Genomic DNA, 24,644 nt, shown 5'->3' on the forward strand with positions numbered 1-24,644 from the left:
CCATACTCAGTATTTTTAATAACCTATAAGGGAAGGGAATCTGAAAAAGAATAGATACATCTGTGTGCACAACGGGATCACTTTGATGTACATCTGAAACTAACACATTGTAAATCAAATATACTTCAATAAAAAATTAATGTCAAAATAAAATAAAATGGGCCCAGAGCGTTCTGAAGAACAAATGCGTGGAGACATGTGTAAACTCCTTAGTGTGATGATTGACACCGGTAGTGCCTGCAAAGTATGGTTATTTTTCCTATCTCTTCCAGCCTGAATGTATCTGTAGTATCATTTCAGAGACAGGTATTGATCAGAAGGGAAACAGATGCTTTAGATGTATAGTAAGATTTTAGCCGTGTTTCTGCTTTTTAAAAATCTGTATTTCCTCTGGTAAACTTAAAAGTCACACTTTAAAATATATATATCCAAGTTTAATATTTCATATAGAAAAAGTCATATATATGTATAATATATGTACGTATGTGTACACAGGCTATCAGGCAGTTATAGAGAGCAAAGTTATATAATGACTCATCAGGTTGTGCAGTCAATATGCACTATCCTACTGATACACTTTAATCCATGTTTATGTTTATCTCCTGTGTATCTGCAAATTTTTCCCGGTACAGCATTAGTTGGCACGTCTCACCTTAATGTAACTGTAGCCTTTCCTGGGAAACTTACACATCTAGGTTGTCATGTCCATAGAAGCACCACTAGAGGGAGCCACTCCATAACAGGTGAGTGAAGTTGCTCAGTCGTGTCCAACTCTTTGCAACCCCATGGGCCTACCACGCTCCTCTGTCCATGGGATTTTCCAGGCAAGAGTACTGGAGTGGGTTGCCATTTCCTTCTCCAGAGGATCTTCTCAACCCAGGGATCGAACCTGGGTCTCCCACATTATAGGCAGACACTTTACTGTCTGAGCCACCAGGGAAATCCATAACAGGTGAGGTCAGTCTAACAAAAACAACGTGATCAGCCTGACGCTGATCTGAAGCCAAGGCTACAGATTACAGGTAACATATCTCAGATTTATTAAAAAACACATAGGTAACGAGTCAGAGCTTGGGCTAGGAATGATTTGAAAAAGAATTGAAGGCACTATTCCACAGAACATTCACAGCGTGTACGAGAGACAGACAAGAGAGCAGGGCAGTGTCTCAGAAACATTTGCGGTGGACGATGGACGGCCCGGCCTCGTCGTACTCCTGTTTGCTGATCCACATCTGCTGGAAGGTGGACAGAGAGGCCAGGATGGAGCCGCCAATCCAGACAGAGTATTTGCGCTCGGGAGGGGCGATGATCTGTTGGTCAGGATGAGAAAGGCCATTAGCGCACTGGGGGGACTGGGGATTCCAGCATGGTCAGGACGTGTGGCCCCGGCCGAAGTTGCGTGGGCCCTGGGGACAGTCTTGGCTGTTAGATGCTGAAACTGAACCCTAACTCACGGGGTGTGAATAGTTGTGGATTTATAGATTCTTCAATGAGCACCTTTGGTTTCCCGGCTTCCTTTTATACCAGGGGTCACTAACCCTTGGGATCTAATGCCTGATGATCTGAGGTGGAGCTGATGTAACAACAGCAGAAATACTGCACACAATAAATGGAATGCACTGGAATCAGCCCAAAACCATCCCCTAACCCCCAGTCCATGGGAAAAACTGTCTTCCACGAAACCGGCCCCTGATGCCAAAAAGGTTGGGGACTGCTGTTAAACAATCTACTCCAAAACCTCTCTGAGACTTCAGCTTCATTCAGTTCAGTTCAGTTTTCAGTTCAGTCGCTCAGTCGAGTCTGACTCCTTGCGACCCCATGAATCGCAGCATGCCAGGCCTCCCTGTCCATCACCAACTCCCAGAGGTCACCCAAACTCATGTCCATCAAGTCAGTGATGCCTACTATCAGACAAACGGAAAGCTGGCCCCCAATTCTACACAACCTCCACTTAAGCCCTGACATTGTCCCTGATTCCTATCAGCTGTTCTTCAGAGCTCAGCACAACACATACACTCTGTGGACACAAACACCGGCCACTTCCAGGGGAATTTTTAACTGTGTCAGAACTTCTGACCATATAAGAACTTACTGTGAGACCTGATTAAGTCTACCAAGATGCACTGTTTAACACTGAGGGATCCATTGCTGGGATGAAGATTCCCCTGGGATAAGTCTCAGCTAAGCTTGCACTGGCTGGCCCTACCAGCATGAACCGGCCTGGCACGCAAGGACGTGCTGATGTTTCTTAAATCAATGAATGGTTTAGGCCCAGAGAGCAGTGATTCAGAACAAGGGTACATCTACCTTGATCTCTGCTCTCTGGGTCTAAAAATAGCTAGAGTTGAGTAAGTCTAAATTCCACATCAGACTTGGATACTTAGGTAGAAATAAATATTGACACTTGGCCAATAAATAAGATATTTCTGCAACTGTGGTGAACGGGTTTAATTTCTCTTTATTCCTTGAGCTCTGGTTGAACATTTATTTTTAATACAAGTAGCTGACGTTTACTGACCACTTACTATCTGCCAAGCACTTTGTCCAGTATTTTACATGCACTATCTCATTTAATCTTCATAACCACCTTGAAGAGTAAGGACTGAATCTGTCCCATATTCTAATGAGGAAACAGACTGAGCAAGGTTTAAGTAATTGACCTTGGTCACACTGACTGGTACATGTCAGACCCAATATGCAAACCAGGACCTCTCCCAGGTGTTTTTTCTGTTTTAGAAATACCTTTCAGTTTTAGATACTTTTAGATTTACATACGAGTGGTACAGACATACAGAATCCCTACAGACCACCCCCAACCCCATTCAGTTTCAATTTCCCATGATGTCATCATCTTACTGTCCCAGGTTTTCAATGGTTTGCTCTCACCACACTGGAGCTCAAAATTCTACACTCATTTCTATTGAAGACTCCAGATTGGAGAACTAGAAACTACCCAGCTCTGGCTGGGTGTCTATCATCCGAGGAACACAAATCCTCAGAAACCAGCCTCTCTCCTCTCACCCCACAGTACCTCCTCGCCTGTAATGTGGAGAGTGTGCTTCAGTCTAGCACACCCTGTTATGTTAGCTGCAGACTCTTTTCTTACAAAAAGAGACGGGAGCGCAAATAACAGAGGACTGGTCTGAATACCTCTCGTGTGTATGAACTGCACCACGAGTGCCCTTTCTCCCGCTCCCTGGGACATGGATCAGAAGGTCCCAGCCTGGCCTCCTGATTTCAGAGTAACAGTAGCCTTTGCGAAGTCACCAGCCACGTTAGCGTACCTCCAAAGAATGATAGCCTTTTAATCTGAGTTCCTCTGACTGACTCAAAACGAACACAGTGTAGGGGTCCTGCTGGCTCAGGGAGTGAGTTTGGCTATCCTGGGGTCATGCTGCACTTTGGAGCACTTGTTTCAAAAGGTGCATCAGAAAGAGAGATGAAGATAAAGTTCCAATTCCTGGCTGCTGAGATGGAATCACATTTAGTACTGCAAGAAGAGTATACTACTGAAGCTACAGGATTTATACCTGTTTAGAAAGGTCAGGCTCACCTGTAATGTTTATAATGTTCTATACATGAGATGCACTACTTTCATGATGAGGAAAAACAACGTATTGTGTATTTCAGTGAGATATGGGCACACGAGTGGCTCTATTGACCTTTTCCTGCATCCGCTGAAAGTAGCTGACTGACATGGATAAGTGTTGATTAAACTTTGTACAAGATAATTCAACTCCTCTATGAATGGAACTGACTTAGACCCTTAAAAGTATGATACTTGAGGACTTTTACCCACTACCTAGCTCCAAGACCCATAAGTGTATGCAACCAAGAGGTAGCCTCTGAAGAATCCCTCACTTCTGGTTATAAGCTGGGCACTGCCAGCAGCATATAAGGGCCTGTCACAGAGCTCCTACCTTGATCTTCATGGTGCTGGGAGCCAGGGCCGTGATCTCTTTCTGCATGCGGTCAGCAATGCCGGGGTACATGGTGGTGCCCCCGGAGAGGACGTTGTTAGCATAGAGGTCCTTCCTGATGTCAATGTCACACTTCATGATGCTGTTGTACGTGGTCTCATGGATGCCAGCAGACTCCATGCCTGGAAAAGAGACACCGGTTACAGTCCTTGGGTGATAGAGAAGACCCAGGCTGACATGGAAGACCATATGAGCAACTGGACGATCTCACTCTGGACCACAGCTTGGCAGGCACAACACTCTAGCAGCCACAATCTCAGGACCGAAAGACCCTTGAAATGTCCCAGGTCCTCCTACCATTTGTCTAGGGAGGAAGCCCTGCTTCGGCGTCTCTGGAAGGGTGAGAGGCTACAATATCACAGTCCTAAGTCTTAATAGACTCACTACTATAAAGGATTCAAATAAAAAGCAAAGCCTTCAAATTCCCAAAGCCTTGTGAAGGTCCCAGGCTGAGCTAATGCCACAGCTGTTGCTCAGAACTCCTAAATCTCTCCTTGACCGCTGTCTTATTCTCACCCCTCAAAGCTAAGTGGTGCTGGAACATTCGAAATACGTTTCATTTTATTTGCACAAAGACTCGTTTTTCTTCAACCTTGATAATATTTTTTTGTCTGAATTTCTTGTTAATTTCTGACGTGGGTCTTTTTGAAAAGAACCTCCAGATGGCTCTTCATCTTTTACAGCTTTATGATGTACTACTAATCATGCTTAGTAATTGATTACTGCCAGTATGAGTTTGGGTAAACTCCGGGAGTTGGTGATGGACAGGGAGGCCTGGTGTGCTGCAGTCCATGGGGTCGCACAGAGTCGGACACGACTGAGCGACTGAACTGAACATCTAATCAGCATTGACTGCACTCAGTGCCCCCGCCCCCACACACATCTCATTTTAAAGATGACGATACTTTTTACAAATGAAGACATTTTACAGATGAGGCTCCAGGAGGCAGAATTATGAAAGGAGAACTGAGATTCACCCCCAGGCTCACCTCTCTATAAACAACTATGCTAACCTGTCTCCCAAGGTCAGTGCTAGTGTAGGAACGGACATTTCCATTTTTCTCTTCCCCTGTTATTTCCAGACTCAGCATTCAACCCATCCTTCTGGTGGCTCCGCTGTCTCCTAAGCATGGACAGTATCTGATTCTTTCACCATAAACCATAACACCAAGAATGCTTCAGCTAGACTACAACCTAGATAATGTTTTCTTAAAAAGAAAACTCCTTTCATGGCTTATGGCTTCTCACTTTAAAAATGTGACATTCTTTCCCTTGCCCTGGCTCAGAGGTGCCCTTGGTGTTTTGGCCCCTGTCACACGTTGCCACACACAGAAGGGCGCTGGGGGCTGAGACCGGCTGGTGGAAGGAGAGCAGGGTGCTCTCCCCGGGCGTGCTGCCTACCGATGAACGAGGGCTGGAACAGGGTCTCGGGGCAGCGGAAACGCTCATTCCCGATGGTGATCACCTGCCCATCAGGCAGCTCATAGCTCTTCTCCAGGGAGGAGGAGGATGCGGCGGTGGCCATCTCGTTCTCAAAGTCCAGGGCTACGTAGCACAGTTTCTCCTTGATGTCCCGGACAATCTCACGCTCAGCTGTCAATGAGATACAAACATGGTGGCCAACCTTGAGATTTGCACGGGTAGTAAAAATCCGTCTGCCCTACAGCACTGTCTTACAATACAGGTTTCTCCCTGAAAGTGTGTATTCTATTCTGCAACCCCAGATCCATGAGGACAATTAAATTATAGGTCCATTAGGGAACCACTTCTGTTCCCAGCAAAGTGCTTCACACAGAGAAACTTCTAAGCAGACAAGGTCCAGACAGCGCATGATAGGATGAAAATGAGCTGGCTAGCAACAGACGAAGAGCAGGAATCCTTTTGGACATTAACTTTTTTGCATGATTAATTAACGACTCTCTGTTATACGTGCTATATAACAGTTTGTTATATTGGATTTTCAGCTGACCAGGAAGATTCATGCCGAAAGAGTCCCTTAGAAGCAGCTACAGTTTTAAAAAGCTCTGAAGACCCATGTTGTCTGACCCAGGTGAATTCCAACTCAAGTCCTTGGAAAACTCATCACCTTCCAGAAAGAGGCTCAGGATCAGTCCCAGCAGAGAAGGTCCCAGTGGTGCATGGAAGAAGTGGGTGGGCAGACCCCTTTCCGACTCCTGTCTTCTAAAGTTCTAAACTATCGGTTTTACCCAAGCCTCTAGGAACTTTTTGGAGGCATCTTGGAATTCCTCAGAGGGGGCAGAGAAGGGTCAGAATTCATTCAACTCTCTATCCCAGAAAGAGATTTTTAAATTGTCAGGGCTCAAGTTTGGAGTCTAGGATAAGTCTCGGGCATATCCAAAAACCTGAACATTTGGACAAGAGTAAATTGGTGAGGGAAGGGCAGGCAGCCAGGATCAAGGGCACTGAGGTTGTCCTGATGTCTCTAGGACTGCCTGCCTCTGCCTCTCATAGAGAGAGACCAAGGGTACCAGTTTAGTTGGAAGACAAACATGTCATTGCCTGCTGGGTTTGTATTACTAATCACTAACAAGTAAGTATCTCATGCTTCCTCAGGACCAGGAATTCCACGTGCATGATCTCATTGACTACTCCCAACATCCTTGTGAGAAAGAGTAAATGATTATTCTCATTTTACAGACAGCCTGTGGCTTAGTGGACTTGGGCATCTTGTCCAAGGTCACACAGTTAGTGAGTGGCAGAACTGGGACCTAAGCCCTGTCAAGATGTTTCCAAAGACTGCCAATCACCATGCCATACTATTTCCAGGCTCTTTTCAAATTAATTTTTTTTGGAGTATAGTTGCTTTACAATGTTATATTAGTTTCTATTGCATAGCAAAGTGATTCAGCTATACGTACACATATAATGCGCTCTTTTTCTCTGGATTTCCTTCCTTTTCAGGTCATGGTGGAGCATCGAGCAGAGTTCCCAGTGCTATGCAGCAGGTTCTCATTAGTTATCTACTTCCCACATAGTATCAGGAGAGTATATATGTCGATCCCAATCCCCCAATTCCTCCCCTATTTTCAGTCTCCTTGTGTGTGAGTAGAAGGGATTAAAAAACGATCAAAGAATGCAACTCTGACGAGCTCAGAAGACCTGATGGTTGTCTACGGCCATACCACCCTGAACGCGCCCGATCTCGTCTGATCTCGGAAGCTAAGCAGGGTCGGGCCCGGTTAGTACTTGGATGGGAGAAGACCTGATGGTTGAAACTATTCTTCTCAAGGAAATGGTGTGATTGTTTTGCGATCACACATAGCAAAATACTCAGAGCTTCACCCTGCGAATTAGTGTCAGGTCTCGCTGTCTGCAAGGCTCCCTCCCATTGTTCCCTTGGATAGCCACCAGGTCAGGGAAGAACACCCCGCCCCGATGACCCCTCCCTTTATGTCCCTCAGGCCTCACCGGTGGTCACGAAGGAATAGCCTCGCTCAGTCAGGATCTTCATGAGGTAGTCGGTGAGATCTCGGCCAGCCAGGTCCAGACGCATGATGGCGTGGGGCAGGGCGTAGCCCTCATAGATGGGCACGTTGTGGGTGACACCATCTCCAGAGTCCAGCACAATGCCTGGGGGACAGTTGTGCACGACAATAGTCAGCAGGGGAATGACCTGGTGTATGATCACTTACTGGTCTAGTAGAAGGGGAATTTCTAAACCTTTTATTTGAAAGGAAGGAAGGCATTTGATAGGAAAAGAGAGTTGAGGCAGGGCTAGGTAAAGAAAAGAAAGGGGAAAAAAAAGAACAGGAAGAGGAAACAATAGAAGTCCTCCTGGAAATACAAGTTAAAGGGCTTTTTTTCAAAGGTGAGAAGAAGCCCTCAAGGGGTGGAATTAACTGTCAATTCTCAATAACCCCCAGTCCATCACAACACACATGTTTAGGAACCATTCAATCCTGTAACTGATGGTGTACCCAACCAGGGCTTTCCCCCTGCTCAGCCACCTACCAGTTGTACGTCCAGAGGCGTAGAGGGACAGCACCGCCTGAATAGCCACATACATGGCTGGGACATTGAAAGTCTCGAACATAATCTGCAAAGCAAGCCAAAGAGATGAGTTAATGATGCTGCCAGTATCACCAAGAATGCACAAGAGAGCATCTTGTTGATGACTGCAGGTGGGCCCGCCTGGTTCTGGGTAGAGGAAACTAGGGTAAAGGAGGGTCAGAGAAGCCTTGGTTACTGGTCGAGGAGAAAGGAAGGTGGAACCGGTGACCTGGTATCTGGGGGTAGAAGGGACAGTGTGCACACATGACCAGCCGGATATAAGGAGGGTCTAGCTTCTGGTCCTGGCCCTGACTTGAACGTGACCTGAAGAACTCACCAAACTAACAACTGACTAATGTGGGCGGCCTGCGGGATCTTTGTTCCCCAACCAGGGATCGAACCCAGGCCCTGAACAGTGAAAGAATGGAGCCTAAACTACTGAAGCTCAGACTGGTTGAGAGGAACCTCATTCCGTGATCTGTCTGAGATTCCATTTAATCTGTTCAACTTTTTTCTGCAGTTGCTGGGTCAGTGTCAGCCCTCGAGTCTGAGGCCAATCTAGCTGCAGTGAAGGAGTCCTGATTGCTAGAAGAAAAGAACTGCCTGCTGGTAACAGAGAACCAAATATGAGTGTTGATGCGGCAGTTCATGCCGTCCAGAGCACAGTCAGCACCAGAGCCCCTCCAGGTCACGTGTTAGAAATGTGTGCCCACGGAGATGCCCATAGGCCTCCATATCTCCATCTGCAAAACCCTCTCCAGTCTATTCACCAGAGTAAACATCTAGCATAGTTTGCTGCTGCTGCCAAGTCGCTTCAGTCGTGTCCGACTCTGTGCGACCCCATAGACGGCAGCCCACAAGGCTCCCCTGTCCCTGGGATTCTCCAGGCAAGAACACTGGAGTGGGTTGCCATTTCCTTCTCCAACGCATGAAAGTGAAAAGTAAAAGAGAAGTCACTCAGTCGTGCCCAACTCAACAACCTACCAGGCTCCTCCATCCATGGGATTTTCCAGGCAAGAGAGCTGGAGTGGGGTGCCATTGCCTTCTCCGAGCATAGTTTGCTAGACGGCCATAATTCCCAACTATTTGTTTTTACCATTCACTGGGAAAAAAGCTCCCTTAAGAAACAGCATCTCTTGGGTCATGAGTCCTTTCCAGACACACAGATGTTCCCCTGCAGAGAACAGCTGCTAGTGTGTTGATGAGGCATCCAGAGCTCTTCCAAGAAAAAGGCTCTGCAGTATTGATGTTTATTATTCTCTGAGGTCAAAAGATTGTGGGCCAGATCCAAGCTCTGGCACTTCTAGCTGCGTGACCTTGGGACCATCACCTCATGTACTTAAGTCTCAGATTCTTCATTTATATTGGTGGTGGTTTAGTTGCTAAGTCTGACTCTTACAACCCCATGGAGTATATAGCCCACCAGGCTCCTTTGTCCACGGGATTTTCCAGGCAAGAATACTGGAGTGGGTTACTATTTCCTTCTCCAGGGGATCTTCCTGACCCAGGAATAGAACTTGGGTCTCCTGAATTGCAGGCAAGATTCTTTACAGACTGAGCCATCAGGGAAGCCTTCATTTATATTATTAGGATACTAATAGCTCATGCTTTAAGTTAAGATTTAAAGAGACAGTCTGTATAAAATGCTTAGCCAAGTGCTTAACCATAACAAGCATGAAGTTGACACTAGGTGTGTTTATTAAGCAGCTCATCCAAACTGGAAACTTTGTCTGGATGATGGAATAGAGAGTCTCCTGTTCCAAAATCTCTGAGCTTCAGAAAGTCACAATAAAGAAATACCTGTTTAGCGTTTATCATACCAGGTACCATGAAACACATTTAGCATTTGTCTCATTAATCTTTGAATGGTTTGAAAAATAATAGTACTAATATTATTCTCAACATACGGATAAGGAACCTGAGTCTATGAAAACTAAGTGGATATTTTAAAGTCACACGTCTGATAAGTGACAGATTGAATCTTCAAACTGGGATCTGACTCCAGGACCAAAATTCTCCATTGTATGTTGTCCTGCATTTTGAAATGATTTCTCCCGAGAAGTTTTAAACCTAAACATGTGGCCTTTTCAGTTAAATCTGGACAATTTCCTATTGCTCTTTGAGCCAAGGGGCCATTCCTGCAGTAAGGATGTCTTATGCCTATGGCCTTGGGAATCCAGGAAAGTTGTCAGCCTGCGAGTGGACTGTTGGACGGGCCTTTTATCTGCTCTTCTGTGCAACCCCCTTCAAGGATGTCCTCCAAGCCCCAAAGTGCTGGGTCCTAGAGTGGTATTTACCTGGGTCATTTTCTCCCGGTTGGCCTTGGGGTTCAGGGGCGCCTCGGTGAGAAGGGTTGGATGCTCTTCAGGAGCAACACGAAGCTCGTTGTAGAAAGAGTGGTGCCAGATCTAGGGGGCCGAGGAAAAGCACAGCAATGAGGCGCGGCAGAGGCGCGGCAGTCCTCGAAAAGGGACCGGAATGAGCACGTGGAGCCAGGTCCAAATACAAGCGCTCATTATGCGCCCACCTTCTCACAGGTGCAGAGACTCAAGCTTAAAGACTACAAGGAACTTACCTGAAAACTCACACCTGGTAAGTGAATGAGCAAAAACCCAAACCCAGGTCTATGAGGCAGGATAGGGTAGTGGTTAAGGACATAGGCTCTGGAGTGAAACCTGGGTTCAAATCCTGGCTTAAGCACTTCTTGGTTATATGAGTGTAGGCAAATTTTAACCCTTCTCTGAAACAATCTCTTCATGGGGAATATAAAAATAATTCATATCTTTGTGAGACTAAAATCAGGGAACCCTAGAGTTACTATTCAGCCCAGTGCCTGGCCCGGAGCAAATGTCGCCATTATTCAACTATATCTTCTTCACCCACTGGTGCTCACTAAGTCGTGTCCAACCCTTTGCAAGCCCATGGACTGTAGCCCACCAGGCTCCCCTATCCACAGGATTTTCCTGGCAAGAATACTGGAGTGGGTTTCCATTTCCTCCTCCAGGGGACCAGCCTGAGCCAGGGATCAAACCCATGTCTCTTGTGTCTCCTGCATTGCAAGCGGAAGCTTTACTGCTGAGCCACCAGGGAAGCCCCCACTTTAATATTCGTGGGCAAATGACTTAGTGTAGCAAGTAAAGGGACAAATGAATGACATATGAATGGATGAATGAAGCAGATCTGAAAACCCAATGGTTATTTTTAATATTTAAGGGAATTTTCCCACCCCGCCATTCCTCTTTTTGCTCCCCAGGGTTGAAAGACGCCTACCCTGCTTGGCACACACTGGACCTTTCATTCATGGACAGACCTTGGCCTTCAGGCGTTTCCCCAAAAAACCAGTGCCTGTTTCTAGCGTGATGTACTTTGAACACGCTTGCATCTGCTTCATGCTTAAGCATGCGCTTTATTTTTATTTTTTGAGCTGTTTCTTCTTGTAATTTAATTTTTATTTTATATTGGAGTATAGTCAATTTACAATATTGTATTAGTTTCAGGTGTACCGATAAGTGATTCAGTTATACTGAAAAGTCTTTTTCAAATTCTTTTCCTATATAGGTTACTGTAGAATATTGAGTAGAGTTCTCTGTAAGCATCCTTTTTAACCCTGGATGCCATAAAGAACAAACTATTGTGAAAAGAGTTCAGTTGATTAATTATTTTTAAAAGCCCCAAAATTCTCCACTCGTGCCTGAAATAGATTAAATTCATTCAGAATTAAAACAAAATAAAAACAAGAACTGCTAGTGAAAGTTTGTACATTAACAAAAGCTGGATTGACTTTAAAGATTCTTTATCTTGTTGCAGTTTCTTTGGTTTTGAATTTGTGGTTTCTAGAAAGGAAATGAGACTCCTGAAAGTTCTCCTCCTTTGATGGAGTAAAAGTAACACAGTGCTCAAGAAATTTAAAAAAAAAAGAAAGAAAAGAAATGCTGCCAATCTTATTGAATACTGTTGATAGTCTGAAACATCGTTAGAAACCAACCAATCTCTCTCCCCACTCTGTCTCCCTTCTTCTTCTCTCTCTCTCCAGAAGACACTTTACATCTTAGAAATGACAGTATGCTTCCTTTGTTTTTCTCCAGGTGTATCCCTTCTGTGATGCTGCCAGCTCCATGGAGAAAGTCTTAAAAGAGAATTTTCTCATCACTATTATTATCTCCTCCTCAGTGTCTACTGCAGTCTTACCCAAATCCAAACTCTTAGACTCAGCAAACCGAATGAAACACATTTTTTTTTTTTTGTAGAGCAGCAGAGGTTTCAGCATTATCACTGATAAATTCTAGCAACATTATTTTCTTTTAAAGACTACTTTCTTTTAAAATCGTGAGAGAGAGTATGTGTGTGCATCTGCGTGTGTGGAGCTGACAGATATATAAAAGTCCAGATTTTCTGGTTCTAACATATTTGCCACATTTAAAAAATTTAGGTCACTTTCTCATTATCTCTTCTGCTTTTTCTTTGATCGCTTTGTTTCCATGATGCTTAAGAGCAAACATCAAAATCCTCAGATTTAATTCTTCTCATTAGCTCTTCTATATGGGTCTAGGAGAGAAAGACTTCACTTAATGCCACTCAGGGAGATATTTTTTGAACTATTTAAAAATTTGTGTTGGTTGCTTGTGCTTCAATATGTTGAGGGACATTTTAGGAATGTACCAAAGCTACAATGTCACAGCCCCTTTTCTATAGAGAAAACTAAAAGCAAAAAAAAAAGAACAACCAGTTTTTTTTTTTTTTATGTTCAGGGTAAATTAATGAAAAACTTTCAGGAGTGGGTGGGTGAAGGCTCTTCCCCACTCTTCCATCCCTTGGTACCCTGTTTGCAGCCCATACAGTGCTTGTCCTTAGAGACCAAGCCAGTTGTCTGAGCAATAGACTATAAACCCCACCACTGTCAAAGGACTACTGCTCCCATTTTTAGAGCTCGCTCCCTCTGTGCTATGCTTAGTCGCTCAGTTGTGTCCGACTCTCTTCAACCCCGTGGACTGTAGCCCACCAGGCTTCTCTGTCCGTGGGATTCTCCAGGCAAGAATGCTGGAGTGGGTTGCCATTTCCTCCTCCAGGGCATCTTCCCCACCCAGGGATCGAACCCACATCTCTTGCATCTCCTGCACTGGCAGGTGGATTCTTCACCACTAGCGCCACCTGGGCAGCCCGTCTGCCTCTAATTGCTTTATTAAACCCCCTTAGTCAAGGAATTTGCTTTTTAAAATAAATAAATAAAGTTCAGAATTTTAAAAATTCAGTTGGTAATAATCCAGAAGGAACACCAACAAGGAGAAGCACAACCAGGCAAGGCGAGCCTGTTGTTTCCCCAGCAGTAGCCAGACGTTTGCGATCCGGGCCTCTCCCAGTACCTTTTCCATGTCATCCCAGTTGGTGATGATGCCGTGTTCTATCGGGTACTTCAGCGTGAGAATCCCTCTTTTGCTTTGTGCTTCATCACCCACGTAGCTGTCTTTCTGTCCCATTCCCACCATCACTCCCTGAAAATTTCAACACAGTACAAGTCAGCCTCTCTCAGAGCTTGTGAACCGATTACTGTCCAACACAAAGGGTTAACTCATTGCAATGAAAGTCCTTCCAGTACCAGCAATGACCTGCTGATCCTATAGTTATTGAGCTCTTAGGAAACACCCCTTAGGTGATTTGAAACAGGCCTGAACAGGCCTACAAATAGCAGAGAACCTTGAGGGTAAGGCGACTTTGTCATTTATCTTCTGTGTTCCTTCATAAGCTCTCTTAGGGCAAAGATTGTATCTGTCTTATTTGCCACTAAGACAAATTGCCTGGCATGTATCTGACACTCAATCATTATTTGTTGAATGGATTAAATGGCATTTTGCCTGTCATGAATCCTTTAAACTATATGTTTGGAACTGTCACCTACTCAAGAGTATATCTAACCATTATAAGCAAAAGCATTATTTCTACAAATGACCACTCAGTACTTGGTTTCTAATAGATAAAATCATACTGATCAATATTACGCTATCTGCCTAAACTAGTCGGATGCATTTTTTTAGTCATCAATGTGAATCTTTAGAAAAAAAAGAATCCTCATGACTGAAATTTAAAATTGCATTGGAGTGACAGAATTGCAAAACAGGTGGGGCTCCTATCATTCCTTAAGAAGTGATTTTTGTAAAATATCTTGGTTGTAAAAGTTCAACAAAGAGACAGAGTTCTTTCACTGGGGAAGGCTTCTATTATGTCTTCTTGTGAATTGATGCCAAATCAAAAGTCTAAATATCAATCAGATAGGCTCAATGTGCAAAATACATTTCTGATGTAAAAGGGGAATTTCTGGGATGAAGCTCTCACCTTTCACCCTGTGGCTGCCATCCATATTTACTTCCTATATAATGTTATGTAAAATTGCCATATGTCTATCCACATGTATTTTGTTGACATCTAACAGATGTAAAATTACAATGCTTACTTTCATTTCCCTTAGGTTCTTTGAGAATGAGCAACCTGACCTTTTACTGTAGTTTCTTTCCATAGAGTAGCTATGGAATACATCAGATAACTCATAGATATTTTTGATGCTGATGACCATGGTTACATTTAGACAGAAAGGATTTATGGGGGGGAAAAGTCATACTTTTTGTATTTATGAAAAAAAAAAAAGTCTCCCACCAGGTAATCGGTCAACAATGTATATGAAATTGGCACTTATCTCTGGACATCAGTCATCAGAGGTACATTTCTAACAAAGTTACATAATTTCTAGGCAGAGAGCAACAGTCTATGAATATCCTTGGACACAGAGACATAGAGGGACCAAATCTATATGGCTTTGTTTCTCTCTGCTTCAGAGAGAATTTTGCTCACCTGATGTCGAGGACGTCCCACGATAGACGGGAAAACGGCCCGGGGAGCATCATCCCCCGCAAAGCCGGCCTTACAGAGCCCAGAGCCATTGTCACACACCAAGGCGGTGCTGTCCTCCTCCTCGCACATCCCGGCTGGAGCTGCTTCACAGGGTCCTAAAGGGTCAGGGAGGAAGCCGACGCAGGCGTGATGCGGCTTACCTTGCCACTCCCGCCTTCCAGCCGGAGTTGACTCCTCCTCTGTACTCCTAGAGCGCCCTCTGCTGATTCTTATCTAGCACACCATTTATCTCAAAGCACTTTCATTAGACTGTAATCTTAAACTCAGACTTCTCCATTCCTACAGTAGGTCTTCAGCACAGGAACATCACGTGTGCTCATAAGCGCTTTAAAGATTGACTAAGCAAGTGAAGGGATGAACTACTGTAGAGCACAGATGGAATATCGGTCCATGAGATCTGATCTCACAGGGACAAGTCGCCAGTCACTTGTTATGAATTACCTAAAATTTGCTGTCTGTATACACCCATACTCATATTTTTCTAGATATGCTATAAATTAAAATTTTTTTCCAAAAAAGTAGATTTTGAGGAATGAGCAGCATGTGAAATTTTGGAAATACTGAAACATTTCATGTAAACAATGTTTAAAAGAATATTCTCTATTGGATCCTGGGGACACAAGGGTAAAATTAAAGCCCTGAGGAACCAAAGTGTCTTAAGGAGGTGCTTAAAATTTTAGGGGTCATAGTCACTCCATTAACCTCTAAGTCCAACAAGGCAGAGTGAGTCCAAAAAATTGCATATCCTGCAGTAGAATGTTCTTTTGTCCTTAAGAAACATGAACAATAGGATAAGTTACAGGTCATTCTTATGCAATACTAGGCTAGAGGTATGCATTGTATGAGCCCATTGAAAATGTGTTGTTATGCACTAGAAAAAAAGATCAATCATATTTACCAAGATGTTGATGGGGGTTATTTTTGAAGTGGTGGATATTCTAGGTGTTTTACATGAAACCCTGGGTTCTGTGATGTTTTGTAAATAGATTGAGCATATATTCTTTCAGTAAGAGAACAGTATTTTAAATATCCCACGTTTAAGCTTGAATCGCATGACAAAATTTGGAAGGTGGGAGCAAAAGTGACACCTTAAAGATTTGGGAAATTGAAGGCTTATTAGAGAACATTTTCTTTTAATACCCTCATTTCTACAAATGAGAAAACTCAGGGAAAGTGATTTGCCAAAAAACATGTAAAATTAAAGTCCCCAGGATCCAAAAGAGAATATTCTTTTAAATATTTTTTACATGAAATGTTTCAGGATTTCCAAAATTTCACATGCTGCTCATTCCTCAAAATCTACTTTCATGGAAAAATTTTTTCAATTTATAGCATATCTAGAAACATGAACATAACTTAAAATCCAGGCTAACAAGGAAATCAAGACTCAAGGAGTTGAAGTGACTTGTCCAGATCTCAAAAGTGGTAAAGTTGGGACAGCAAAGATTATAGCACCCAGTGATTATGGTCTTGGACTCTGGAGTCTCACTGCCTGGATCTAAGTGGCGAAACTTAGAAGCTATGTGATTTAGTAAGTTATTTAATATCTCTGAATCAGTCTCTTTATCCATCTATGAAAGAACAATAATATCCATGTGTAGTACATAGAGTCTTTTGGGGATTAGATATTTTAAAGTATTTAAAATAATTGATGGTGGCATATACATTATGAATTATCAGTAAATAGTATTTTTAAATTATTAATTTAAATTATAATTATTGTGTGATTATTATCATTATCCAGATCTTTTTATTTCTAGTCTTGGCTTCCTTTCTACACTACTTCCAGGCTTAGGACAGAGATCTTCCACTTGCAGATTCTACTTGTAAGAATAGAAAATGTAACTTACAAGTGGGTGACTTTCCTTTCCCACCCTTCCCTTCCCTTTCCAGACACTGGATTGTGCTTGGCAGTCATGTGACTTGGCTTCCTTGCTAGCAGATCAAGAAGTAAGAAGAGAGGTGAGAAATTTAAGGGAGATGAGGCAGAAAAAGCAGTCCACGGCAAGTGTCAGAGGTGGCCAGCACCAGACCAGTACCCTCTCTGGATGCGCTAAGCAGACTTTCCAAACCAAAAGGAAGAGCTGAAAACAGGATAAAATATTCAGGATTAGGAGACTTTGAAAATGTGTTGGTATGGACACCAGGAATACACGTCTTTAGTAACCCTTTCCTTGGGCAAGAAAGGTTTGGTGGAGTGTTAGAATGCACTGCAGAAGAAATAGATTGGACCCTCAACATGCAGGAAAAAAAAAATCTCAAAATTTAGTAAATGTGCTTTTATTTGACCCCCCCCAAAAAAAAAGTCTAGGAAGAATCTTAAAATCTCTAAGCCAAGCACTGTCGTTAGAGAAATCTGTATGCCCCAGAAAGAAGCTGGCTCAATGGTTTACAACTCTTATCTAACCTGATGAGCAGCTGGGTTTGGAGCAAAGCATTTCCTAATTAGGTAAAACCCACTAGAATGTCTGCTCTTGGAACGGCACCCAGGTCAGGGGGGTTTGCTCCAACTGACTGGAGTACATCTCGTGCCAAAAATGAGGAGTTAGTGGGAGGGGAACACTCCAGTTCCCAGCTCCACGGTCTTGAAACACAAACCATATTTAGTCATGAATCACAAAATGGAAGGAAAAATCTTAGCGTGAAAACCCCAGTCGGGGCCGGAGCTGCCAAACCCTGATTCACAGTGAAGATCAGCCTGGGGTGGCGAGGTTGGCTCCGTGGTCCCGCCTGGCTGAGAAATGCAAACCATCCCATAGGCTGAAATGCAAACAGCTGTCAGCTGCACGCCAGCTCCCTCCCTCTTTATTCACCAAGATTCAGTTGAGTTCCTGCTAAGCTCTGCTGCAAACCAACCAAGGGAGACGCATATACCCTGAACTGCAAGCTCACAGTTACACTCAAGAGACTTTCCCAGAGAAGACACCACCAATGAGAGCCAGAGGAACCCAGATGCAAATACACAAAGAGCCGATATCAAAGGCTAGGCAGCTAACCACTGTTCAGTTCTAAAATCCACTGTCAGACACCGTAGTTGCACCAAAAGTACAGTCCAGTGAAAAATCCCCACACCTAATCTGAACCACAAGCAGATACTGGAGTTTCCAGTGTCTAAATATACATCATTATGTAGCTGACTGCAGACAGCTAGACTGCACCTCTGAGATGCACTGCAAGACCGGGGCTGCTGGTTTAATAAAAACAAATTTTGCAGGTGACACTGATAGATTTCATTCCATCTTCCTCACCCCTTCCTCCCCGACACAGGCTGCATCTTAGCTTTGTTTTTGAGGTTAGATAATTATAGCGAAAGGCTACAATCGTGTTAGTAGTACAGTCTTCATTCAAACATTTCTGAGTGTGAGTCTGGCTAAAATCTCCATAGATGACATTTGATTATACTGGGAAATGTCAGAGCTGCTGGAATCTAAGCTACATCTCTGGGCCGGTGCCACTTACCCTGAAAGTGCTCGGCTGGGCTTCTCCGCTCTGGGTGGTGTTCTGGAAAGCTGAAGGCTGGAGGGTTATATAGCCCCTTGGCCTGTTCCCCTCCCACTGGCTTCCCAAACAAGGAACAAAGACAGACTCAAGCCCTCTGTGGAGTCTAACACAACCATATAGGGACCTCAGCACAAAACTCTCTAATCTGGGTGGCCGGAGGCCTGGGTCTCTTCCACCGCATTCCACTGTTCTGCTCATGAAATGGGAGGCAGCTCAGCTGCCTGTGGGAGATAAACACCCCCAGCCTCCAGAACAACTGCTGAAATGCCCAGAGATACTGAGCAAGCCTCAGGGGGCATATGCAGGCACGGCTCACACATTCCTCAGGGGATGCCAACCGGCTGTCAGGCTAGCGTTTCGGGGCATTTCCTCATGAACTGAGCACAGAAAGAAGCAGCCTCTGAGGAGTAGGGACTTTAAAAAGTTCTCCCACAAATGGGGCCTGCAAGGAAGGACGAGATGCTTCAGTGTTCAGAAGTATAGAGATGATGTGAGGACTCTGCGGTCATCAGCACTGGGTTTGTGAGTCGAGTCTGTGGGGGGTATTAATGGAAGCAGGAATTGCAGAGGAGACAGGCTGGAGGGCCCGTGTTTCAGAGGCGCTTCAAAGTCTGCACAGTCTTAACCATTTTGGTCCTGGTTCATTGGTGGTGTCTGCTATTTTGTCCTGACCCATGTAGCAGCATGTTGAGGGTCATCCTTCCAGCAGAGTCCACGCAGGCCCCTGTCACACAGGCAGTCCAAGAGCAAAGCATGTGTTTAAGGGAAGGCTCTCACGCACTTCGAGAGCCTCCTTTTGCCCTGATGATCCACTGATAGGTGACAGACGGATGGGGTGACCCAGGCATTCCTCCAAGGAAGGTAGTGAATGAACACACCTCTGGTCTTAAGCGTGCATGCCCAGGTGGCAATGGGTAACTTCAATGGTTTTGCGTTTTCCTACTCCCCTCCACCAAGCCAAGGTTCTGACTAAATTCATGATAGAAAAAAAATGTTTTAATGGATACCATAAGCATTTTTGCTGACATGTGAGAAAAATCCCAAGGTGAATGTCTCTGTTTTACAGCTGTGGCCAGCTCTTCACTCATGTTACTCTATCTGACTTACTTGATTTATGGTACAGACAAAAACTCACATTAATCTTTGAGAAAGTGCACTATTGACTATTATGTAATTTTCTGTAGCTTAAGACTACATAACTAAACTACAGATATCTCTGTATTTTCAAGCATTTGTCAACTGTTTCTAGTTTCTGGCAACCAGAAAATACAGTCGTCTGAATGTCAAACTTGAAGACTATGCAATCCAACATAAAATCGGGCATTTGGGATATCCAGTGGGGTTTTTTTTTAATCACAGGGAGTATGTGAAGCAAAAATTTCATATTTTCCTCATTGGGAGGGCAATTTGAGTAGCAATAGGACCCTCCCTCCTCTCACTTCTGTCTCAAGCAGTGTCTGTGTAGTCCCTGATAGCTTTATGAAATGAGTAAGTTTTGATGTTCACTTTTATGATTCTTCATTTTCTCCCTCGATCCTGGTAGTGTATATTCACAGACCTGATAGCAGTCAGAATATAATGACATAAACAGACTTCAAGACGATGACTCAAGGTTTAGCTTTTCTTACAAGCTTGCCTTCCTTCCTTCTTTCCTTTCTTTCTTCTTTCCCCAAATTTATAACACTAATGAGGGAGCACCTGCAACTGAAAATAAATTTTTGACTCAGCAATTAAATGGTCTCATTGTCTGGGTCTGAGGTTTACCCCATCCAAGCCTCCTCAGTGAGAGAAAGCAGCACTGGGTGAGTACGGATGTGTGTACAGAGAAATCCCCAGTCAAGTGGCCGGATCTTTTCTGGGGCTTTCAGCCATGTATCCAAGGAGCTACAGAGCCATTAGGAAAACAGTAGTGTCTGATGACTTGGTTGCTGTTCAGGAAAACTATAAAATAAATTCCAGGCTATAAGCACAATCGAGAATCATCTCCAGATGTGTTACTCTATAAACAGCACACCCCATCTTGGTAACATAATCCAATGATGATTTACTATAAATTCATTGAGAGCTGGGGCAATTTTAATCCTCTTTGGGGCCTAGTCCAGAGCTGAGTAAGCAGTGAGTGTTCAATAATAGCCTAATGATTTCTTGATTAATCTTTATCTCCAGTACCATGTAGATTTCAATTGGCTGTGTCCATGCTGGCACACAGCCAAATAAGATGGATGTCTGGCAAAGAAAATGATTTTCTGCTGCTGCTGAATATTTGTTGAAATTGTTTTCTCTAGACTCATCACGCTCATTAGCTATTTTGTTCAGCTCATAGAATTCATTTTTCTGAGAAGATTCAATGAGAGCAAGCTATCTTTTCTATCTCTCATTCTTGGATTTGAGTTCTGGAATTCTCAGAACCAAAGCTTGAGTCCTCCCAGGAGCCCAAGCAAACTCATCCAGCCCACGCTGGCACAAAAGCCATTCTAACCACATTTGCATGGGTGTGCCTGACCCTGTTCTCTTCTTTGCTTGAGCAAAATCAAAATTTTTATGGCAAATTTGATTTGATACCTACTATGGGATGGTGGTGTTGGAGAAGACTCTTGAGAGTCCCTTGGACTGCAAGGAGATCCAACCAGTCCATTCTGAAGATCAGCCTTGGGATTTCCTTGGAGGGAATGATGCTAAAGCTGAAACTCCAGTACTTTGGACACCTCATGCGAAGAGTTGACTCATTGGAAAAGACTCTGATGCTGGAAGGGATTGAGGGCAGGAGGAGAAGGGGACAACAGAGGATGAGATGGCTGGATGGCATCACTGACTTGATGAACGTGAATCTGAGTGAACTCCGGGAGTTGGTGATGGACAGGGAGGCCTGGCATGCTGCGATTCATGGGGTTGCAGAGTCGGACACGACTGAGTGACTGAACTGACGGAACTGATGGGATGGTAAGGGCTTCCCCGGTGGTTTAGTGGGTAAAGAATCTGCCTGCAATGCAGGAGATACAGGAGCTGTGGATTCAATCCCTGCGTTGGGAAGATCTGCTGGAGGAGGGCATGGTAACCCACTCCAGTATTCTTGCCTGGAGAATCCCTATGGACAGAGGAGTCTGGCAGGCTACAGTCCATAGCGTCCCAAAGAGCTGGACACGATTGAAGCAATTGGGCATGCACACAGGTACATGGGAAGGTAGGCTGATATTCTTGGGGATATGCTAATACTGAGAAGATGGTATTTATTTTCACAGTGTTCTCATTTATTTGAAAAATCTGAGAGATTTAAAGGAATTTCCTATAAGAGAAGACACTTGGCACACTAAATGTGCAGCATAAGGAGGGAATGCAGTGAAAATCAGCCCTCAGTCCTTGTCTTTGAGCAAAAATTTAGACCAATACAGAAGGGATTTTGATTCCGAGTTTAAGTTCTAGAGCCACCATTAGCTCTGTGTTATCTCTTTGGCCCTTAGATTTCTTATATGAAAAATAGGGTTAATAATCATATCTTATCACAAGGTGGTAGTGAGATGCGAAGAGTTAACAAATGAGAAGTGCCTGGCATGCTGCCTTGCCTATGGAGAACACTGTGGAATCATTAGTTATTATTATTATCCATTGTCCTATGAGGGAAATTTAGATCTAGAGGTGAGAGAGAGATACTTTCTCACGCAAAAAAAAAAAAAAAAGAATTGCAGACTTAAACTTTTTTTAAATTTCTTCATTTTTAATTGAAGGATAATTGCTTTACAATATTGTGTTGGTTTCTGCTAAACATCAACATGAATCCACCATAGGTATACATATGTCCCCTCCATCTTGAACCTCCCTCCCCATCCCACACTTCTAGGTTACTACAGAGCCCTGGTTTGAGTTCTGTGCTCCATACAGCAGATTCCTATTGGACATCTGTTTTACATATGGTAATGTATGTTTCCATGTTACTCTCTCCATAAACTCTTAACCAGTAGAATGTGACAGAGTGTTAGTTTCCTGTTTTTGCTTCACCAAATTAAAACAAACTTTCTACAAACAACAAAACTTTATTTTATTATAGTTCTTCAGGTCAGAAGTCCAGGTTTCACTGGATTAAAATCAAGATAATTATCTTTCTTCTAGAAGCTCTGAGGGAGAACGTGTTTACCTGTCTCTTCCAGTTTCTAGAGGCTACTGCATTCCTTGATTTATGGCCCCTTCCTCCATCTTCAAAGCCAGTTCTGTAGCATCTTCAAAGCCAGTTCTGTAGCATCTTCAAAGCCAGTTCTGTAGCATCTTCAAATCTGTCTTTCTGACTCTGACCATCCTGCCTCCCTCTTAGTTAGAATGACCCTTGTGATTACATCAGACCCTGATGGATAACCCAGGATTATCTTCATATTCTAAGAAGATTAACTTAATCACATCTGCAGATTCACAAGTTTAGGGCATTAGGGTGCAGACGTGTTGGGAGGCCATTATTCTGCACACCATATCCAGACACACACAGATGCATTTCCTGTTTGTTGCATATCAAGGCATTTGTAACAGCTTCTCAGTTAAAAACATATTTCCACCAATAGTGTTGACATCAGATATACTAACTAACATCTAATAGACGTTTAAGAGATAATGCCCAAGTCCTGTGTTAGGAAAGGGATCAGAAAACCATAAAACCATCTGTCCACAATGCCATAAAAGCCAACTGGAAATGCAGAATTAGCTTGTTCACTTCTTTAAGCTTGTCAGGCTGTCTAGAATATGTAACGAATTTCATGATGTATTCAAGTGCTTCATTTGTAAAATGTATGTTGGATTGCAGGAGAGCACTCTGTTAGATTTGGGAGGCAGAACAACTTTCAGTATTCTCACTATCACCAAAAGATAGCTTGGGAAATTAGGTTTGATCATAAAGAGTAGAGACTTCTACTAGCTGAGGTGAATTTCTGGACGAGAAAGACATTATATGTACTGTCCCTTTTTTAACAGCACTTACATTTTGCCTGTACCTGCCACTCTATCGACGTCCACTCAGAAGTACTATGCTCCCACATTGCCATACTAATCCTGGACTTTTCCACTAACAAACCAGACTAGCTCACAGGTTAGGACCTTCGCTCTCACTGTTCCTCTGCCTGGAACAGTCTTTCCCCATTTGCCTCTCCAATTCCTCCTCCAAATCCAGTGCTTCTTCCGTCGTGTTCCACTCATCCTCCTCAACTCAGCTAGGTCACTAATCCCCAGTAAGCCTCCCCACCACCTCCTGCCCTGACCCGCACCCTGAGGTGATCACAGCTGAGCAACTGCACACACATACTTTATTGACATTTCCTTAGTTTTTACCTAATGCCTCTCTTTTTGTTCCAGAGTCCCACCCAGGACATCACATGACAGTTAGTTCTTCAAGTTCCTCTCGGCTGTGACAATTTGTTAGGCTTTCCTTACAGACCTTGACAGTGCTGAGCAATACTGGTTAGGTATTTTGTAAAATGCCCCTCAGTTGGGAATTACTGGATGATTTTCTCATGACTAGACTGGGAGGTTATAATTTTGGGGAGGAAGGCCCAGAGGTAAAGTACCATCATTTTCATTGCTTCTTGTCAAAGTACATGCTACCAAAGTGACTTATTATAGCTGATATTAATCTTAATCCCCTGGTTGAAGCTTGTCAGTTTTCTGCACTGTAAAATTTCTCTTCTCTCAGTCCCTTCCCTACTGTATTGTGTGGAATGAAGTCACTATAGCCCAGACTTAAATAATGGGGAGCTACCCTCCATCTTCTTGAAGGCAGAGAACCTACATAACGCTTATCCAGCATGAAATCTAATTTTGATAGGATCCCAAAAGACCCCTATCCATACCGAAACCTGGGAATCACTGGTCCGAAGGGCAGAATCACGTGATGTTCTGGGTTTTCTTCCAACTTGAGGACTTGCTGATTGCCTGAGTGTGGATGACATGGTGAATGGATGGATTTGCTGGACTTCCGTGGAGACTGATAGTCACTTATTTAGTCTAGAAACCAAGTCTCGGATCCTCTAGACACAAAACAGTGGATAAATATAGAACTGTTGATATTACCACCATGGAGTGTTTTGGAATTGGAACCCCGCATATTGGAGGAGAAAAAAGCCATACCAAGGAGAATATATATACAGTGTTTAGGACTGGAGTCATACACACCACTGAGGGATCAGCTAAAGAGGAGAAAGTATCAGCCGTGCCAACTAGAGGAACGTTGTCAAGGGGGAGCCCAGAATCCTACGGTATAAAAGGCCATGTGAAGAGGGT

The 24,644-nt window shown here is 43.7% G+C and overlaps 1 protein-coding gene and 1 pseudogene across 1 annotated transcript; one reads left to right on the plus strand and one right to left on the minus strand.

The window, feature by feature from the left end:
• Window positions 1-1,016: 1,016 nt before the first annotated feature.
• Window positions 1,017-18,865, minus strand: ACTA2 (actin alpha 2, smooth muscle). Its single transcript, XM_069567937.1, has 9 exons — window positions 18,351-18,865; window positions 14,832-14,986; window positions 13,352-13,480; window positions 10,289-10,399; window positions 7,953-8,037; window positions 7,410-7,571; window positions 5,382-5,573; window positions 3,921-4,102; window positions 1,017-1,310 (listed from the first exon to the last, which is right to left on the minus strand). The coding sequence occupies exons 2-9, from the start codon at window positions 14,958-14,960 to the stop codon at window positions 1,167-1,169; spliced, it is 1,134 nt and encodes a 377-aa protein (XP_069424038.1). The 5' UTR covers window positions 14,961-14,986; window positions 18,351-18,865; the 3' UTR covers window positions 1,017-1,166.
• On the plus strand, window positions 7,110-7,218 carry LOC138427999 (5S ribosomal RNA; annotated as a pseudogene).
• Window positions 18,866-24,644: the final 5,779 nt, after the last annotated feature.

Source organism: Ovis canadensis, chromosome 22 (assembly GCF_042477335.2).
Source record: "Ovis canadensis isolate MfBH-ARS-UI-01 breed Bighorn chromosome 22, ARS-UI_OviCan_v2, whole genome shotgun sequence".
Classification (NCBI taxonomy): Eukaryota; Metazoa; Chordata; class Mammalia; order Artiodactyla; family Bovidae; genus Ovis; species Ovis canadensis.